Here is a 19,157-nt window from a genome sequence, read left to right as displayed (position 1 = left end):
CAGGCTTGTCTTCCTACTGAAGGAATGACAGGTCTCTGTCTTTAGGAAGGTGGTATGGTTTTCTACAAAGGGGACTGGAGAGGATACCATAAGTTTGGGGATTCTTGACTGCTTCCTGCAGATTGTAGCGAGCGAGGGACTCAGGGAGTTAAAGAGAAAGCACCTTAAGAAGAGCAAGGTAAGAGAGGAGGGGCAAGACGGCCATGGGGTCGCCCGTGAGATGGAAAGAGAGCGGCAGGGTGGACCAGGGGCTTGCGGGAGGCCCTTGGAGCATGGGGACGCCCGGGAACCTCGCCGGCCTGAGAGGCGCTGGTGCGGAGCCCCCAAGCGCTCACTGGGTGGGTTGGAGAACTGGGAGGTCCCTGGGCGCCGGGTGGGGGGTGGGGGGAGACAGCAGGCGCCGGAGGGTGGGGCCGGGCGGGGGAGGGGCGGCGGGGCGGGGGCAGGCGGCCTGCCCGGGGAGTCACACTCGGCCGCCGCTGCCGGCGCAGCGAGCGGAGACGCGCCGGGCCGAGGCGAGCTGACCTGGACGAGCGGCGCGCGCGGGGGCCCAGGCGGGGGGCGGGAGGAAGCGCCGGGCAGCGCCGGCCGCCGGGGCCCAGGAAAAGCGGAGCGGAGAGGAGCGGGGACACGGGCGGGGCCGCCGCAGCTCCGGATGGGACCAGCGTCCGGGCCCGTTAGTCCAAGCTGGAGCTTCTGGAGAAGCCTTCACAGGGAGATTTACCCGTGCCTTTCCCTCCCCTCCGGCCCAGGCCTCGCTTCGCTGCCCGCCTGCCCATGTCCCAGTCCTTCCGCGGCGCGGGCGCCCTCCCACCTTAGCCCCTTGGTCCTGTTTTTCGCAGCTCCCTGCCCTCCCAGCCCCTTAAACTGTGAGGTGCCCCCAGGCCGTTTCTTTGTACCCCCTTCCCCCCACCCCCCACCCCATCCCAAGCTCAGATCCCCTTCTCTTTCTCGGCTTTGGATTCGTCAGGCCACTTCACCCTCACTGTCCCCATCCCGGTCACAGGCCCCCTTGGTCCCTCTCTCCTCCTGCCACCCTACCCTTAGTCTTAGGTCCTTCCCCTAGGCTGGTAGCCCACTCCTTCCCCACCCCAAGGCTTTCTCCCATCTTCTCTCCCGGTCCCCAGCAATTTGTGTATCCAGACCGACTTAGCTTGTCCCTGTTTCTCTTCCTGGCCCTCTTTCCCAGGCGCCAGGCTGGGTGGCGCTTGTGCCTGCCCGGTAGGCCAGAGTGGCCCCAGGTTCTGGGGGCGGTGGGGCTGCTGCTTTATCCCCATGGCACTGCCATCATTGCTGCTGGTGGTGGCAGCCCTGGCAGGTGGGGTGCGTCCTCCTGGGGCTCGGAATCTGACGCTAGCGGTGGTGCTGCCAGAACACAACCTGAGCTATGCTTGGGCCTGGCCACGGGTGGGTCCTGCTGTTGCACTAGCTGTGGAGGCCCTGGGCCGGGCACTGCCCGTGGACCTGCGATTTGTCAGCTCTGAACTAGATGGCGCCTGCTCTGAGTACCTGGCACCTCTGAGCGCTGTGGACCTTAAGCTGTACCATGACCCTGACCTTCTGTTGGGCCCTGGTTGTGTGTACCCCGCTGCCTCTGTGGCTCGCTTTGCCTCACACTGGCGCCTTCCCCTGCTGACTGCTGGTGCAGTGGCCTCTGGTTTTGCGGCTAAGAATGAGCATTATCGTACCCTGGTTCGCACTGGCCCCTCTGCTCCCAAACTGGGTGAGTTCGTACTGACACTACACGGGCACTTCAATTGGACTGCCCGTGCAGCCTTGCTGTATCTGGATGCCCGCACAGATGACCGGCCTCACTACTTCACCATCGAGGGCGTCTTTGAGGCCCTGCTGGGCAGCAACCTCAGTGTGCAGCACCAGGTGTATGCCCGGGAGCCAGGGGGCCCTGAGCAGGCCACCCACTTCATCCGGGCCAACGGGCGCAGTGAGTGTGGCCCGGGCTGTTTTAGGGTCGGGGGAGGAGGGTCACTGTGTTTGTGAAGCTCAGCACTGGGTAGCTGAAGATGGAACTAGGCATGGAGAAGCTATGTGTGATGGTTGGAAAGGAGAAATGATTGTGGACAGAGCACCTGGGAGAGGGCTCCGGAGTTAGAAGAGAGATTCCTAGTTGTCATAGGCAGAGGGGTTCATGGTCATCATAGGCAAATGTAAACAATAGGAGCACAAAAAAGTGAAGCTTGTCTTGGTAGAATGTGGGCCTGGGGGATGTTGAGTTTGGGGAAGCAATGTGGGGGCCCTAAAGTACTGGATGTGTTGATGACCACTCTGCAGCCTGTGCCTCTTTGTGAACACAGAATGCACACCCCCTCTTTCCCCACCAGACTGGGGCTCTGGGACCCTTTGGTGGTGTACAAATAGAGAGAACTCCTTAAATGGGTTCAGGGCTCAGCAGATATGGTTGGGAAAGGCAGATAAATCTCACTTTGAGAAATTCTGAGCAGCCAGCATCTTCAAGCCTAGGGAAAGGCAGGGAAGAGGAGCAGCAGGCAAGGCTCTGGGGAAAGGTCTGGGTTGAGTGATCACTCCTTTTTTCTAGGGTCTGGAGTCAGGCTCTGACTTCTGCCAGATGGTCCATATGGCCTCAGGGCACTTATGACATGGGTTTCATGGGGGAAGATGGGGAACATCTGCTGGGTGGTCGATAGGTAGGGCACTCTCTTGCTAAAGAGGGACTTGCAGATGATTGAGAGAGGGGATCATGTGGGGGACTGAATGCTTTCTCAGGGTGCTCCTCTGTCATATGCCTGCTCCCAGTTGTGTATATCTGCGGCCCTCTGGAGATGTTGCATGAGATCCTGCTTCAGGCCCAGAGAGAGAACCTGACCAATGGAGACTATGTCTTCTTTTACGTGGATGTCTTTGGGGAGAGTCTCCGTGCGGGCCCCACACGCTCTACAGGTCGGCCCTGGCAGGACAATCGCACCCAGGAACAGGCCCAGGCCCTCAGACAGGCCTTTCAGGTATCATTTGAGCCCTATCTGAAGGAGGAGGGGAAGAGGTACTTGGATGGGGATTATCTGTTTCTCACACGACCTCACAGAAACTCCAGAAGCAGAGCACAAGTTCTGAGCTACAGAAGTGAAAGGAACAGGCTTTCAAAGTCTAGTATCTGTCTTTCCTCCTTCCCCAGCTTTGTGACTTTTGTTGTGTCTGTCAAAGATCCCAGAACACTGATTTTTCTAAGTGCCAGTAGTAGGCTACACTGTGTGTGGGGGGGAAAGTTCAGAAAAAGATCTGAGCCAAACCCCCAGGAGGCCTTCCACTCTTTCTGGAGAGGCAATGCATAATTGTAAACTGTTAGAAAAAAATTCAAAAAAGGGTATGAGTATGTGCCTGAAACAGACAATGAGAGCTTCAGTGGTTCAATGTGGGCAGGGTTTAGGGAAGGCTTTTTATAATGGAAGTGAGACTTCATTGTGATTTTAATGATAGATGCCATGTTCCCAGAGTGGAAAAGGGGATCCAGGCTGCCTGGGCAAAAAGAAAGATAGGCATGGGTATGTTTAGGGGACCTAGAAAATACTGGAGTATTCTTCTTGTCAGCAAGAAAGAAGGGCTTACTTAAAGCAGAAATAGGAAATAAAGTTGCAAAAGTATAATCAGATTAAACAGGGCTCTAAACTTTAAGCAGTAGGGCTTGAATTTTGGGTCTTTGACATTTGTTTGTGAAGTTAAATTTAGTGACAGAATTCAGGTTGCATTAGATGAGAAGGAGACCAGGCAGTGAGACCAACTACTAGGTTAGAAAGGAATGAGGTGATTGAACAAGGATGATGATAGTAGGAATGGAAAGAAAGGAATTTAAGAATTTGTAGAGAAGGTTCACGTGACAGTTCATTTCCCTCCTCAGCTCCAAACTTTTAATGACTTGTTACCTCAGAATAAAATCCTGACTGCTCATCATGACATCAGAACATATATAGTATGTTCTTAACCCACTGTTTCTACTCACCTCCCTTGTTCTCAGGCCCAGAACTCCAGCTGAGTAGCTGTGCTCTTTCCGTCATCCCAAATCCCTTCCTTGCAAAACCATGCGGGGGTGGGGGGTGGTGGTGGTGGGAGTAGGGGGGCCGGGGTTGTGGCTCAGTGGTAGAGCGCTTGCCTAGTACACATGAGGCACTGGGTTCGATCCTTAGAACCACATAAATGTAAAATAAAGACATTGTGTCCACCTAAAACTAAAAAATAAATATTAAAAAGAAACATACCCATGAATCCTCAGACCCATAAATCTTTCCCTGGTTCCCTCACTAATTTTTTCTCTGAATCATTTATATAAGTGTTTCATATTTATTTATCCATATCCCTTGTTTTTCCCCAAAAGAATTTGAGGTGGTTTATGGGATACCTTGAGGTCCTTTTCAACCCTGAGATTCTTTGGTTCTAAGTAGACATGTATAAGGGCTGGACCTGGGTGGCCATTCTTCTCCAGTGAGTAAGGTTTTATGTGGCTGTGATTATATATTTGGTTGTGACTGACGAGTGTCTGACTGTGAATGACATATCTGTTTGCATGCCTGAGTAGGAGTCTGTGACTGTCACACTTGAACATGGCAATGACAGACAGGTTTTATTTATGCTATAATTTTTTTCCTAAAACAGCCTTCTCACCTTTTGTGTCTGGATAATGCTTCCATATTTTTTAAGACTCAGACCATTTTTTTTCCTTTCTAGGAAACAATCTTTAAATCTTCAGGTTTCCTACCCTTTGCTTAACTCTATCATAGAAATTTTTCTGTGATTTGTTTGAAGACTGACTCATTTTACTAGTATTACTGAGCATCTTTTATGCCCCAGTGATTGTACTGGTATTTGGTAGAGAACATAATAGATATATTTTTGGTCTTTTTGGAGTTTACATTTAATAGGAGAGACAGACACAAATATAAGCAAATATAGGAACATATTGTGATTAGTGTTGCCAGGTGGGGAGGTGAGTGGATAAGAAAGAAAAAGGAAGATAATAGATGGTACGAGAAGAGAACAATGAGGGGATTGTGGTCAAGGAAATTCTGTTACTCTCCCAGATGAGCTGTGTTCTTTTTGTGGGAAAAAAAACACCTCTTTCTTGTATGAGAATTTCTGCCAGCTAAGAGTTCCCAGCACTTAGAATAGGGACCTAATCAACTAACAATCAATTATATCAATCAATCCTCTGTTCTCCCCTCAATTCAGGTCTTATTGAAATAGGAAAATAGAGAAATATTTTGCTACAACAGAAAGAGAAGGGAAGTAGGTGGTGAAGAATACGCTGAGGGAAATCAGGGTATAGTGATGTGCTCCTGTAATCCCAGGTTCTTGGTAGGCTGAGGCAGGAGGAATCATGAGTTCGAGGCCAGCTCTGGCAACTTAGCAAGACCCTCTGTTAACCAAATCAAACCAAAACAAAACCAAAGAATATGCTCAGGGGAAATCCAAGGTGTGGTATAGGGTAGGATGGGTTGAGGGGTGGTGAGGTTCCCTCTGGCAAAGCTTCTTTCAATTCTTTCCCAGTGCTTACACAGAACAGAGAACAGGGAAGTTGGGTGGCCAGCTCCAGCCAAGGATGAAAAAACAGAGCCCTTCTTCCAGAGTCACTGGCCTACTGGAGTCCTAGTCCAGGCTGGCCTGGAAAAAGATGATAGGTGAGGCAAGGTGGCCCTGGTGTAAGTGTCTGAAGCCTTTTCAGGATGGTATTATACTTAAGACAAAGTGCCAGCACAGACTGGATACCAGCCACTGGGGGAGAGGGCTCTGAGATTAAATATGTTGATATGATTTTTTTTCTCCCATTTAGTCATAGCAGTTCATGGTCAGAGATCACACTCATATTTGCATTCCACATGTCTAATATGTAATGGGCATTTAATACATATTTGTTGAATTGAATTAAAGTGTGTGTTTCGGGGCAGGGATGAGACTAAAGAATTGGTTCAGAAAGGAGTAGAGCTTGGTACTATAAACCAAGGTGATCAACCAGGAGAGGGAAGAAAAGTAGATGAGTAAAACTAAATAAGCAAATGAGTAGGGTCTGAGGATCCAGAGGCCCAGGCTGGACAAGTGGGGATGACAGGGTTAGATACCCAGGCAGAGGGGCTGGGGTGTAGCTCAGTGGTAGAGCGCTTGCCTAGCACGTGTGAGGCACTGGGTTGAATCCTCAGCATCACATAAAAATAAATAAATAAAATAAAGGTATTACATTCATTTACAACCAAAAAATAATAAAAAAAAGAAACCCAAGCAGAGAATGGTTTGACCAGCCTGAGACTGGTTTACAGATGGGGAATACCTGCAAGCAAGAATGGAGGAAAGCACTAAATCAACAGTTAAAGCAGACCATCTTCTTGGAGACCATTTGATGTCTCCTCAGGCTACTGTTGACAGAACCTCCTGCTGTGGCCAGAGCAGGTCGCAGAGTGGGTGGCACAGGCGGAGGCAGGCACCTCTGGCCATGCACATTTCCTAGGTGCAATGTGCACTCCTGGCTACCACTCACCACTGAACCCATGTTTGGCCATCTTTGCTTGTTTTTTTCCACCTGGGGTCCACTGTGAAATGGGACTCATTTACCTACCTTCACCTTCTCTCTAGCCCCTGAGCAAGCACAGAAACTGTTTGGAGTTGTTTTTTTTTAGAAGCTAGTTAGTGACCACAGCAAAACAGTCTAACAGTCGTTTTCAAAGTGTGGTCTTTGGGATCCTGGGGGGTCCTGAAATCCTTTTAGGGGAACCATGAGGTTAAAACTATTTAAAAAATAATACTAAGATGTTATTTGCCTTTGTCACTCGCAGTCTGGTTATACAGTGGAGTTTTCCAACTTGTGATGACATCATGTTTCTGACAGCCATGGAAGGCATGCTTCTGCATTCTTATATCTTCAAAATCTATCAGTTTTAATTTCTAATATGGAAAATACTGATAGATAAAACCCATATGAAGTTCTTTGGGATCATATTTTTTAATTTTTTATTATATATTTTTAGTTATTGATAGACGTTTATTTACTTACACGTGGTGCTGAGAATTGAACCCAGTGCCGCACACGTGCCAGGCAAGTGCGCTATCACTGAGCCCCAGCCCCAGCCTGTTTTTAAAAAATAGTTTTAAAAACTATTTATTTTTTATTTGTAGTTGGACACAATACTGTTATTTTATTTTTTTATTCTTATGTGGTGCAGAGGATCGAACTCAGGGCCTTGCACGTGCTAGGTGAGCGCTCTACCGCTAAGCCACAACCCCATCCCTGGGATCATAATTTTTAAGACTATAAAGGCATGCTGAGACCAAAAATTTCAATTATTGCTAGCCTAGCAAACAAACCAACCTAGAGAATTACTAAGTGTTAAAAAAAAAGTGTTAAAAACCTCTCATGGCCTTTATTGAAATATAAATTATGTAAACCTGGTCTTTTCCTTCTTTTTTTTAATACTATTTATCAATAATGTCCTACCTCTTTATTGTTCTTTTATTCTTGGAACAGTTGTTAATGAATGAACCCCATTCCCCCGCCACATTATTATTATTATTATTATTATTATTATTATTATGCCTGAGTGGGAGAATATTAGAGCATCTAACTTCTTTAGCAAAAATAATTACATCTTTTTTCCTTCTTTCATTCTTTCTTCAAAATTCCTTTTTTATTGCTTCCTTTTTTTATGAAAGCAAGCAAGCAAGCAAGAAACTTGACTCTTCTCTGTTTTTTTTTTCTTTCTGGTTTGGCTTTTTAATATTGTTGTTTTTAAAGAATAATTACATCTTGAAGCAAACTCCAATTTAATATAGTGAATGCATATTAGAAGTTGGCTTCAGTCAGGAATGGTGGTGTGTGCCTTATATAATCAAAGTGACATAGGAGGCTGAGGCAGGATTGCAAGTTCAAGGCCAGCCTCAGTAATTTAGCCAGTCCCCAAACAACTTAGTGAGATCTTGTCTCAAAAATGAAAAAAATGAAAAGGGCTGGGGATATAGCTCAGTGGTAAAGAAAGAAAGCAAGAAATTGACTTCATTATTTCCTACCTGGAATGAATTTATGGATTGTAGATCATATGTGATGTATCTAGTACCTCTGTGATCCACATGTACTTTCTACAAGAATGAATAGAACTTAAAAAAAAATTAATTGTAGATGGACACAATACCTTTTTTTAAAATTTTTTAAACATTTATTTTTTAAGTTATAGGTGGACACAATATCATCTTTATTTTATTTTTATGTGGTGCTGAGGATTGAACCCAGTGCCTCACGCATACTAGGCAAACGCTCTACCTCTGAGCTACAACCCCAGCCCACAATACCTTATTTTATTTATTTATTTTTATGCAGCACTGAGGATTGAACCCAGGGCCTCACATGTGCTAGACAAGTGCTTAACCACTGGACTACAACCTCATCCCCAAAATGAACAAAACTTTTTTTTTTTTTTAATATTTTTAGTTGTAGATGGACACAATACCTTTATTTATTTTTTATATGGTGCTGAGGATCGAACCCAGGGCCTCACACATGTGAGACAAGTGCTCTACTACTGAGCCACAACCCTAGCCCCTGAACAAAACTTTTAATGACTAGATTTTAATCTATCATTTCACAAAGCTAGGTTCATAAAGTATATTGAATTGAAGTCTTCCCTTGAAGTTATAAGACCTATTTCCTGTCTGAGCAGAGGCCAGTCTCAGTGACAGTATGACCTGAATCTGAGAGGTCCAGCAGCTAAAGAAGGGGAAACGTGAAGTTTAGAGAGCCAGGCATGCACTTCATGGGTTAAAGGGAGCCTGGCAGGTGAGCATGAAAAGACACCTTTGAGTCATGTGCCAGTGTGGGCAAGGCTTCACATATCATTTGCTTATCTATGCAATGTGTGTGGGCATGTGACTTGTGAGTTTGTCCCTGTGATTCGTCTGCTATTTATTTAGTAAGCAGGACAATGCTGCTTATGGTAGGTGTTCCATACACGTGGAATGACTGAACTCACAACTTTTCACAGGTAGAATTTCTGTCTCGAAGTATTTCCCACAGTTGCCATAGGGGTTGAAATCTCTTTAATTCACTGTGTGGAGGCACTGTGTGCAAGTGACCCACATGAAAATGTCAACTTCGAACCAATAACATTAAACAGTAATTAACACTTTGGAGAGGAGCTGTTGATGAGTGTTGTCCTTGATAGATATTGGTACTTGGAAAAGATGGGATGGAGGGCTTCTGTGAGAGCTGTGGTAGCCCAGCCTGGGAGGCCTGGTGGTGGTAGGGAGTTCAGGAAGATGATGGGCTTGGTTTGGGAATGGAGTTAGCCTCTTCTGTTGCTTCCCAGTCTTACTTTCCCATCCTTGTCTGCCTTTCATGGAGGGGTGCCACTCCCCTCACCCATATCTCACCTCCACATAGTTTCGTGCCCTTTTTAGCCTTTGCACTCTCCTGTGTATATTTAATATCGTGTATTTTACCAAGTTTCCCTATTCTGCTTCTCTCTTCCCCTCATGCTCACTTTGAATCCTGTATACTGTTTCCTGTGTGCTGCTGGTAGACTGTATTAGTGATTACATATCGAGAACCCCCAAATCCTGAATATCAGGAATTCCAGAATCGGCTGCTTATCAGAGCCCGGGAAGATTTCGGTGTGGAGCTGGCTCCATCCCTGGTAAGTAGATAGATCTCTCTCTCCTTGAGAGTCAGGCAGACTGGGAGAAAGGGCTCCCTCCTTAACTCAGCATCAAGTCTTGGCCATGGAGCAAGCCGCACTTGGGGGCTATCTACGTCTATCCAAGATATTTCTTTTTGCTGTAGGGACCAGTTAGGTAGGGATGGTACTTTAGGAATGAGAGGAGGGAAGAAAGTAAACCAGAAGGGAGAAGAGGTAGAAGGATATTCCAGGGCTGGGAAAGGTGGCTGGGAAAGGGCCCTTGCAGGACACTTGGAGAGCACTGCTGAAGTTGCCACCCCCAGATGAACCTCATTGCTGGCTGCTTCTATGATGGGATCCTGCTCTATGCTGAAGTCCTGAACGAGACAATACAGGAAGGAGGCACCCGAAAAGATGGACTTCGAATTGTGGAGAAGATGCAGGGACGAAGATATCACGGTAATAAAAAGGGGCAGATGGAGGCCTGAGGGTTGATAGCAGGCTCAGGAGTGGAGTGGGCAGAAGAAACACATCAGGCTCCACAGGGAGTCAGTAGGGTTTGGGATCTTGGCTGAGGTAGACACACTTCAAGAACAGGGGCAGGCTCAGACTCTGCAGCAGCAGGGCAGAGTTGGGGGACAGGATAGGGGCCTAGGGTAGATCTCAAAGTGAGAGGTACTCTTTTTTATCCTAGGTGTCACTGGACTGGTTGTTATGGACAAGAACAATGACCGGGAGACTGATTTTGTTCTGTGGGCCATGGGAGACTTGGATTCTGGGGACTTTCAGGTGATGGGGGAGGAGGCAAGGAAGAGAGTACAGTCCTGTAAAATCCAGCTTTCAAGTGTTTGTTGGGGGCAGAATCAAAGGTCCTAGGGGCAGGGACTTATTTTTGCTGCCAGAGCTGTACCCTGGCTGGGAGAGAAGCAGCAAAATAGCTGGGGTCTGGGGGAGGAGGCTGGCGGGAGCAGGCCTGTGGGCCCAGTGTTCTGCTTCCTCACAGCCTGCAGCCCACTACTCAGGAGCTGAGAAGCAGATTTGGTGGACAGGACGGCCTATTCCCTGGGTGAAGGGGGCCCCCCCCTTGGACAATCCCCCCTGTGCCTTTGACTTGGACGACCCATCCTGTGATAAAAGTGGGTGTGTGCAGGGACTGGGAGCAATTCTTCCTCCCTTTACTTTCCATTCTTTACTTCCACCCTTGCTGACTCCCTGCTCTTAGCTCTAATTTTATCTCTATATCCGTTGCCCTACCTCCTTACCTCTCCCTCAGGAAATCTGTCTACTCCTTGTACCTGTGCCTCTCCCTTCCCCATTCTTACAGCCTCCCACCCAGTCTTTCTCAGGGTCTCTCTCTCCCCTTCAGCTCCACTTTCTACTCTGGCAATTGTGGCTCTGGGCACAGGAATCACCTTCATCATGTTTGGTGTTTCCAGCTTCCTAATTTTCCGGTGAGTTCTGGGCTTTCCACCGACCTGTTTCTTACCTCCCCATTGCCACAGGGTCTCTGGCTGAGGCCAGGGGTTCCTGTAATGTGAGTTAGGGGCAGCAGATCACCTAATCTGGTGATTGTCTCAGACTTAGTGACATCTTCCTCTTTTACCTTTCTCTTTGGTTGTCTTTCAGCCTAGGTGTTTGTTCTACTTTTGGTTCTAGCCTGGGTTACTAAGTAGTGATTTTGAGTGGGGTTAAGGTCAAAGATGACTTTTCTATGGATGATACCATTTTAAGAAAGAACTTGCATCTCCAACCTCTAAGTTTGTGAGTACATATAGGCATGTGCCAGACTTGTAGAGAATATGTACTTATTTTCTAGTCCTGTTCTGTGTCCCCAGTGTAACAACTGTAGCTTTAGGAGCTGCAGGGAAGCCCCTGCAACCCTACTGTTGGCTTGGGGGGCACAGGATCGGGCTTGCCAGTCAACTGAGTGTACAGTCCTTACAGAAAACTAATGCTGGAGAAGGAGCTGGCTAGCATGCTGTGGCGCATTCGCTGGGAAGAACTGCAGTTTGGCAACTCAGAGCGTTATCATAAAGGTGCAGGCAGTCGCCTCACACTGTCACTGGTGAGTCCTTGTCTCTGTTGTTCCTGCTGCCTCCCTCTGAGTTCCTGTCCTTTCCACCCTGGACCTTTCCCAGCACATTGGCCTGTAATGATAGCTCCTGCACTACCACCATCATCTAATGTTCCTTTCATCCTTCCGCCTCCATGTTGCCCTTGGCCCCAGCGGGGATCCAGTTACGGCTCGCTCATGACAGCCCATGGGAAATACCAGATCTTTGCCAACACCGGTCACTTCAAGGTGAACAGTCATCTGCTTGTTCTGGTCCCCACCATTTCATCCTGTCTCATCCCATCTGCCACCTCTGCCCCTTAACCTCTTCCCCTCATAACCCCTTCTAAACCCAGCTGGTCTCCTGGATGCTCTCACGGTTCTTCAATATTTCCTAGCACCAAGAAACTCCTTCTGATACTTACTTTCCTTTTCACTTTCCACCCTCACTATCAGGGAAATGTTGTCGCCATTAAACACGTGAATAAGAAGCGCATTGAGCTGACGCGGCAGGTTCTGTTTGAACTCAAACATGTATGTAATGCTGAATGGGTTGAGGGTGAGGGATAAAAAGGGAGGGGGAAAGGATAGGGGGAGACTATGGAATACTAACATTGCCTAGGAGGACAAGGGGTTTATTTATAGTTGATTTTAAGTTGTAGGTATAACTAAGAGAAAGGTCCTCTTATAGTGGGAGGTTTCTATATCTGATTTTTAGCTCTTTCAATTCTCCTTCCCATTTTTTCTAGATGAGAGACGTCCAGTTCAACCATCTTACTCGCTTCATTGGAGCATGCATAGACCCTCCCAACATTTGTATTGTCACTGAGTACTGTCCTCGTGGGAGTCTACAGGTGAAGGATGGGTGTAGGGGATAACGGTGTGTGTGTGTGGGTGGGGGGATTCCCCAAAGTTACATTGACTTTGTGCCAAATGATAGCCACTGGGACTGGGACAGACACATTATAAATCTATTCCATGTCACTTACCAGGATATTCTAGAAAATGACAGCATCAACTTGGACTGGATGTTTCGTTATTCACTTATTAATGACCTTGTTAAGGTGAGTCTCTCCCACTCCTTAAGAGCTTATCCTCTTTTAAATACCTCCATCATTCAGTCTTTGCTATGATCTCTCTCTTCCTAGTCCTCTGAAAGTCCTGTTCTCTCCATCTCCCCTTATTCCTGTCATTGGGTGATAGTGGATAAACAAAGATTCTGGGGTTTATATTTGGGGGAGTGAGATTTATAGGCCACAAGGAGTCCTATACTTGGAGAGAATTTTTGTCTTTCTGCCCTAGATATCTCAGATGTTTCTCCAGTATCTTTTTAATAGCCAAAAGATCATATTAAAATCCCTACACAGGGAAAAGATAAGTGAAATATCCAAGTGCATTTACCTCCTGTTTTTACTCTCATCATTTTACTCTCTGACCAATATTTGGCACACCTATTTTTTTTTTTTTTTTGTTCAGAAACCAAAATTTTAAAAAGAACATTTACTGTTTAGACTAAGAGAAACCAAGGAAGATTGTACTTTATTATTCTTCCAGTATACTAGGTTTCAGCTATTTTGAAATACCCAGAGGCCAAGGAATTGTGGCGGCATAAAATTGAATCCTGCATGGGTTAGACAGGTGTTGAAAAGAAAGTCTAGTGGCTCACACTGCATTGTACCTGAAGCCGGCTTTGGTTTTCTGCTAAAATCTCATGAAGTAGTTTAAAATTTGTGTGTGTGTGTGTGAGAAAGTTTGCCATCAAATGAGAGAGAAAAATATTAGGTAAAGTTGATACATATAAGAAAACATGACTCTTTTGAGAGAACAATGATTTGATGGAAAAGTGGTTTTGGAAAATATCCTTGCAGTTTCCACACAAGTAAATTCAGAAATTGGGAAATTCTTGAAGTTTTGTGGCTAGAAAAAAGAATGGAAAGGAAGAGTTCACAGGGACTAGTTTTGAGTTGTTCCAAGTCCAGAGCTAAACATTTAGCAGAGGTATTTTATGATAGCATATAGAACTTATATCCTTTGTGTGTGTATGTTACTGAGGATTGAACCCAGAGATACTGTATCTGAAAGATGCATCCTCAGTCCTTTTTAATCTTTTTATTTTGAGACAAGTTTTCACTAAGTTGCCCAGGCTGGCCTCTAATTTGTGATTTTCCTGCTTGTCTCTCAAGTTGCTGGGATTATAGGCATGTACCATAGTGCCTCACAGTCCTACTGGCACTGACTGGGGTGGCTCCCAGAGTTTTGTTTTGGGGAAGCACAGCCCTGTCCTTTTAAGATCTTTTAGTTTTTGGAAGCAAAGTTTCTCTCATCTCTGGGCCTGTGGAGCCAGCAGCCTCAGGCTTCTGCATTGGCCTGACAGTTGTCTTCTACTTTTGTCCATTTTCCAAGTTTTTCTAATTTACTACTTTCTCCACTTTCTGCTGGTCCAGCATCCCCTCTAGTAGAGCATATTCATCCTCCATCCTGACCCACATGTCTATATATACATGGTTATGTGCTAAAGTTTACAACTGGTTAGTCTTTGGTGCATCTAGCTACTCTTGTAACAGGGTCTCAAGTGTGTCTTCCTATTAGTAGCCTAATTAGGCATTAGAGGCCACCATGAGTGCATATTATTCTTGGAGTTCTCCTTCATAATTCTTTTCCTTTCACTATTCAGAAAATTGACTGCCTTTCCAGGATAGTAAGTGGTAGCTCCTCTTATTCCTGCTCTTAAGCATTTTTTATGTTGCTGGGTACCTATATATATTCATATTACCAGGAAGGAATGACTCTCCTATTCTTCCTGCTTCCTTGTATAGAAACTATTTAAGGGATGCCTTCCAAAATCAGCTTATTGTTTTTATGGTCCCAAGATCTTTAGGTAGCTAACCTAGTGCCCATCTGTTGGAAAGGGTATAGTTAAAGTCAGTTATGATCCAGATACTTGATCTGTATCCTATCCTGCAGGGCATGGCTTTTCTCCACAACAGCATTATTTCATCTCATGGAAGTCTCAAGTCCTCCAACTGTGTGGTGGATAGTCGTTTTGTGCTCAAAATCACAGACTATGGCTTGGCCAGCTTCCGATCAACTGCTGAACCTGATGATAGCCACGCCCTCTATGCCAGTGAGGCCTGCCCCATAATGCACTTTTTACACTGCTCCTCTGGCCTTGATCAGTTCCACTTAGGGAGGGTGGGAGAGGGAGACAAGTTACAGTAATAAATGAGTGGGTGGGGGTACCCTATTTGGGGGACCTGGCTAGCTTGTTTCCTCTTTTCAGAGAAGCTGTGGACTGCCCCAGAACTGCTCAGTGGGAACTCCTTGCCAACCACAGGCATGCAAAAGGCTGATGTCTACAGCTTCGGGATCATCCTGCAGGAGATAGCACTTCGCAGTGGTCCATTCTACTTGGAGGGCCTAGACCTCAGCCCCAAAGGTGAGAGTTGATCTGCTATCCATAGTCTTTTCTTCCTTGGGGGACTCTGTTCTTCATCCAAACCTTTTATCACCCTCAGAGATTGTCCAGAAGGTAAGAAATAGTCAGCGGCCATATTTCCGGCCAAGCATTGACAGAACCCAACTGAATGAAGAGCTAGTTTTGCTGATGGAGAGATGTTGGGCCCAGGATTCAGCTGAGCGACCGGACTTTGGACAGATCAAGGGTTTCATTCGCCGCTTTAACAAGTGAGAAGACACTAAAGGGATAGAAGCCTTATCAGGTCTTCATGGAAGAAGTGGGGCTGGTGGGTTGGATAGAAAGTCTGGGGAGTCTTGAGAATCTTGGAGCAGGTGACATATCCTGGCCTCCCTGCAGGGAAGGTGGCACCAGTATATTGGACAACCTCTTGCTACGCATGGAACAGTATGCCAATAACCTGGAGAAACTGGTGGAGGAACGCACACAGGCTTATCTCGAGGAAAAACGCAAGGCTGAAGCTCTGCTCTACCAAATTCTGCCCCAGTGAGAACTTTGTCCCCCTTCCTGAATTTTCCTTTCGGATTCAGCTGTTGAATTCTGCCTCAGTCTCCTGAAAGCCCACTTCCCAAGCCTCCAAACCTGTTTTGTTATATCTTGCCATAGTGAGCCCTCCTGGCTATAGACTAATTGCTTTCATTCTGTCTCCAAATGAGCTGGGCTCTTTCTGGGGTTTCTCATCCTTCCTCCTTAGGACACCGTTCTACCTTGCCTCTGCTTCAGCAAGTATATGTAAAATAATCCCAAATTGAAACACTGTGTCCCCACCACTTATGCACCTTACTATGTGCTAGACAATGTCTTCTCAACCACTTTCCTTTTCCTTCACCAACCCCAGCTTTCCCATTACAACTTAGCTCTGTCTGCTGCAGCCACATATTGCTTTCCTCTTTCCCTCTCCCACATCTTTCTTGGAATTTCGCTCACACTACACCCTTGTTCTCTAGTTCAGTGGCAGAGCAGTTAAAACGGGGAGAGACTGTACAGGCTGAGGCCTTTGACAGTGTTACCATCTACTTCAGTGATATCGTTGGCTTCACAGCATTGTCAGCTGAGAGCACCCCTATGCAGGTAAGAGCCATGTGTGAGAGGTAGTGTGTAGGATAGGGACCTGGGAGCTTCACTAATAGGGAAGACTAGTTCATTCTGGAGTTCCCATATTTTGTTAAGAGTTTGTAGCTTGAGAATGCTTAGAAAGTTGGGCATGAGCTTCAGGGCCTCTTCTATCTTCTTAGGTGGTGACACTTTTTAAATTATTTTAATTTAGGTGGTGACACTTCTTAATGATCTGTATACCTGTTTTGATGCCATAATTGACAACTTTGATGTCTACAAGGTGAGAGTTGGGGTTGCCTTCCTACTGAGACCCCTTTAAGGTCCAGGCTCCTGGAACCTCCCCACATAGATTACCCACTCCATGGTCAGTTTTCACTCTAGGGTCTCTAGAGTGCAATGCTGAAGTGCACTTCGTACATGGATGTGGCTCCAGGATTCTAATTGTACATTCAGGTCTAATAACTTGTGAACTCTTAAGCTTCTTTAATCAGAACCATCACAGACTTTAGTCTCTATCTCTCTGAGTATATAAATATTGCCTACCCATCTTCTCTTTTTCTCCTCCAGACATGGAACAATCCCTACAGGATATGGGTACAAATTGATTCAGTGGGGTGAGGGGCAAGTATGAATAATGTTGTAAGGCTTTTTGTTGAAGTCACCGACTTGGCAGAGAGTTAGCTTTATTGTCCTTGGGAGTGCAAATGAGCTGTATTTAAATATTGGCTTTATAGCTAGCTTTGTGGTCTTAGGTAAGTAACAGCACCTCCCTGATCCTTGGTGGTTTTAAGATGGGAATAATAGACTGAGTGCAGCAGTGCACACTTGTAATTCTGACTGTTTGGGAGGTTGAGGCAGAAGGATCACAAGTTCAAGGCCAGCCTGGGCAACTTAGTGAGACCCTGTCTCAAAATAAAAATAATAAAATAAAAGGACTAGGATATAGCTTAGTGGTAGAGAACCTTGGGTCCTGGGTTCAGTCTCCAGTATCAAGGAAAAAAAAAAAAAAAGGAATAAGAGATTGTATGGGAAGTGCCTAGCACTGTGTAGTGCATGGTAGATAATAAATATCCATTCCTGCCCCTTCCCTTTGGGTTTACTGATCTATAGTTTCTGTAACAAAGAACTCCCATCAGATACATCAGTTATTCTATCAATTGTTTCTATTTTCCTCTATTTTATTAAAAAATCTATTTATATAATTATTTTCTAAACCAAGAGTAAGTTTCAGATAGAGGACCAGTTTATCCCTAAATTCTTAGTGTGTATATCCTAAAAATTTCACAGCACATTTCCTAAAAATAAGAGCATTCTCTTGTATAACTTTGGTACAATTACTAAAATCAAGTGCCTGCTTTCTCACTGTCTGGCAATTTGGGTGGTCTGGCTCATGTCATTGGTCTGCTTTACCTTCTTGCCAGTCTTTGTGCTCTTCAGGTTAGCTCATTTTCTTGCTTTCCATTTCCTGGCAACAGGGCCTGTCTGTCCATGTCCTGTTGTGGAAAGGGTGTCTAGTCATTCAGCAAATGCTTACTGAGTATTTGCCAGGGTTTCTTGACTGCCCTTCTTCCCAGATTCTCAGGACTACAGCTTTTATTTTTTAGTTGAAATTTTGGCCTCCCAGGAGGTCAGGATGATGCCTGATACTGTCTAGCTTGTCTACAGGTACTTTTTCTCATTCCTACTGATACAGAGAGAAGTGATGTTTTAATCCCCCTCTAAATCAGGTGGAGACGATTGGGGATGCCTACATGGTGGTGTCTGGCCTCCCAGGCCGAAATGGTCAACGCCATGCACCAGAAATTGCCCGGATGGCCCTAGCGTTACTAGATGCAGTTTCTTCCTTCCGTATCCGCCACCGACCCCATGACCAGCTGAGGCTACGCATAGGGGTTCATACTGGTAAGACTAACTCTCACTCCAACCCTAGATGCCATGTTTCCCAGGCTCTCTCCAACCTGTTTCTTTTCATAGGGCCAGTCTGTGCTGGGGTTGTTGGCCTGAAGATGCCCCGCTATTGTCTTTTTGGAGATACAGTGAATACTGCTTCCCGAATGGAGTCTAATGGTCAAGGTGAGACATTAGCCTTCAACCCCAGCCTCAGCCTCACTCTGTCTTGCTCTCTTCTTTTCAGAGCTCCTCCAAATCTTCAATACAAGAGACCACAACTCCTAAGTGGCCCATCCTTGTGCACATTTTGGTTCTAGTGAATGTGTGTGCTGGGAGGACTGGGAGCCTCCTGGGGGGTGGTTGGTTGGGTAAGGTGCTCTTCAGCACTGTCAATTCTTCTATTTCCTTTTTCTTTGACTTTTTTTTTTCCTATCATACCCCATGCTACCCCAGCCCTGAAGATCCATGTCTCCTCTACCACCAAGGATGCCCTGGATGAGCTAGGATGTTTCCAGCTAGAGCTTCGGGGTGATGTGGAGATGAAGGTGATGGCAGGCCATGGGGAGGGGGTCATGGAAAGGGAGAATGAAAGTGATTATGTGGCTGGGGGTGAAGAGAGGGAGATCAAGGACTAACAGAAGAGTCTGAACCATGTTTACTCCCTCTGCTTCCAGGGAAAAGGAAAGATGCGAACTTATTGGCTCATAGGAGAGCGGAAAGGACCTCCTGGACTGCTGTAAACCCTACATCTTCCCAAGCTAGACAATCTCCTGCTTCTGGCACCTGGATGAGCAGTAGCCACCATCTCTCCATATACCAGAAACAGACGTTGTCACATGAGATGGAAAATGTGCACAAAAACCCCACCTTATATGGAAGTCATAGCCCTCTGCAGCTCAGTTTTGTACATATATCTGTCCTTCTCTGGTTTGGTCCCCTTCTTCCCTACCTCCTGTAAATATATATATCTAAACCAGAATATTTTGGCCAAATATAAAATAACAAGAAGTAGTAGTCATGGTGTCATAGTCTGGGGTAGGTAACTCCAAGGAAAGGTTATAGGGTA

General features: G+C 46.1%; 1 protein-coding gene across 4 annotated transcripts; it reads left to right on the top strand.

Moving 5' to 3' along the window:
• The first annotated feature begins 532 nt into the window (after positions 1-532).
• Positions 533-19,105, top strand: Npr2 (natriuretic peptide receptor 2). Of its 4 annotated transcripts, none has more exons than XM_058578060.1 (22): positions 534-1,942; positions 2,773-2,978; positions 9,522-9,635; positions 9,941-10,076; positions 10,312-10,406; positions 10,621-10,753; positions 10,984-11,068; positions 11,553-11,682; positions 11,845-11,919; positions 12,127-12,204; positions 12,420-12,524; positions 12,663-12,734; positions 14,635-14,794; positions 14,951-15,106; positions 15,186-15,354; positions 15,485-15,631; positions 16,093-16,216; positions 16,413-16,481; positions 17,929-18,103; positions 18,176-18,274; positions 18,545-18,636; positions 18,766-19,105. In XM_058578060.1, exons 1-22 carry the CDS (start codon positions 1,276-1,278, stop codon positions 18,829-18,831), a joined length of 3,153 nt encoding a protein of 1,050 aa, XP_058434043.1. In that variant the 5' UTR covers positions 534-1,275; the 3' UTR covers positions 18,832-19,105. The 4 variants fall into 4 exon arrangements, with proteins under 4 accessions (XP_058434044.1, XP_058434043.1, XP_046313222.1 ...); XM_046457265.2 differs by having other exon boundaries at positions 535-1,942; positions 11,562-11,682; XM_058578061.1 differs by lacking the exon at positions 11,845-11,919 and having other exon boundaries at positions 533-1,942.
• The last annotated feature ends 52 nt before the right edge of the window (positions 19,106-19,157 follow it).

The sequence above is a fragment of the Marmota monax genome, unplaced genomic scaffold (genome assembly GCF_021218885.2).
Source record: "Marmota monax isolate L192 unplaced genomic scaffold, Marmota_monax_Labrador192_F-V1.1 WCK01_AAM20220418_F8-fsc00069, whole genome shotgun sequence".
NCBI classification, from domain to species: Eukaryota; Metazoa; Chordata; class Mammalia; order Rodentia; family Sciuridae; genus Marmota; species Marmota monax.
This window is presented reverse-complemented; position numbering and strand designations above follow the sequence as displayed.

Bases quoted from the DNA above. Each gene is read 5' to 3' on its own strand.
- Npr2 (XM_058578060.1), top strand. From the start codon at position 1,276: ATGGCACTGCCATCATTGCTGCTGGTGGTGGCAGCCCTGGCAGGTGGG. The intron at 11,683-11,844 runs GTGAGTCCTTGT...CCTTGGCCCCAG, and splicing joins GTCGCCTCACACTGTCACTG to CGGGGATCCAGTTACGGCTC. The intron at 12,735-14,634 runs GTGAGTCTCTCC...CCTATCCTGCAG, and splicing joins TTATTAATGACCTTGTTAAG to GGCATGGCTTTTCTCCACAA.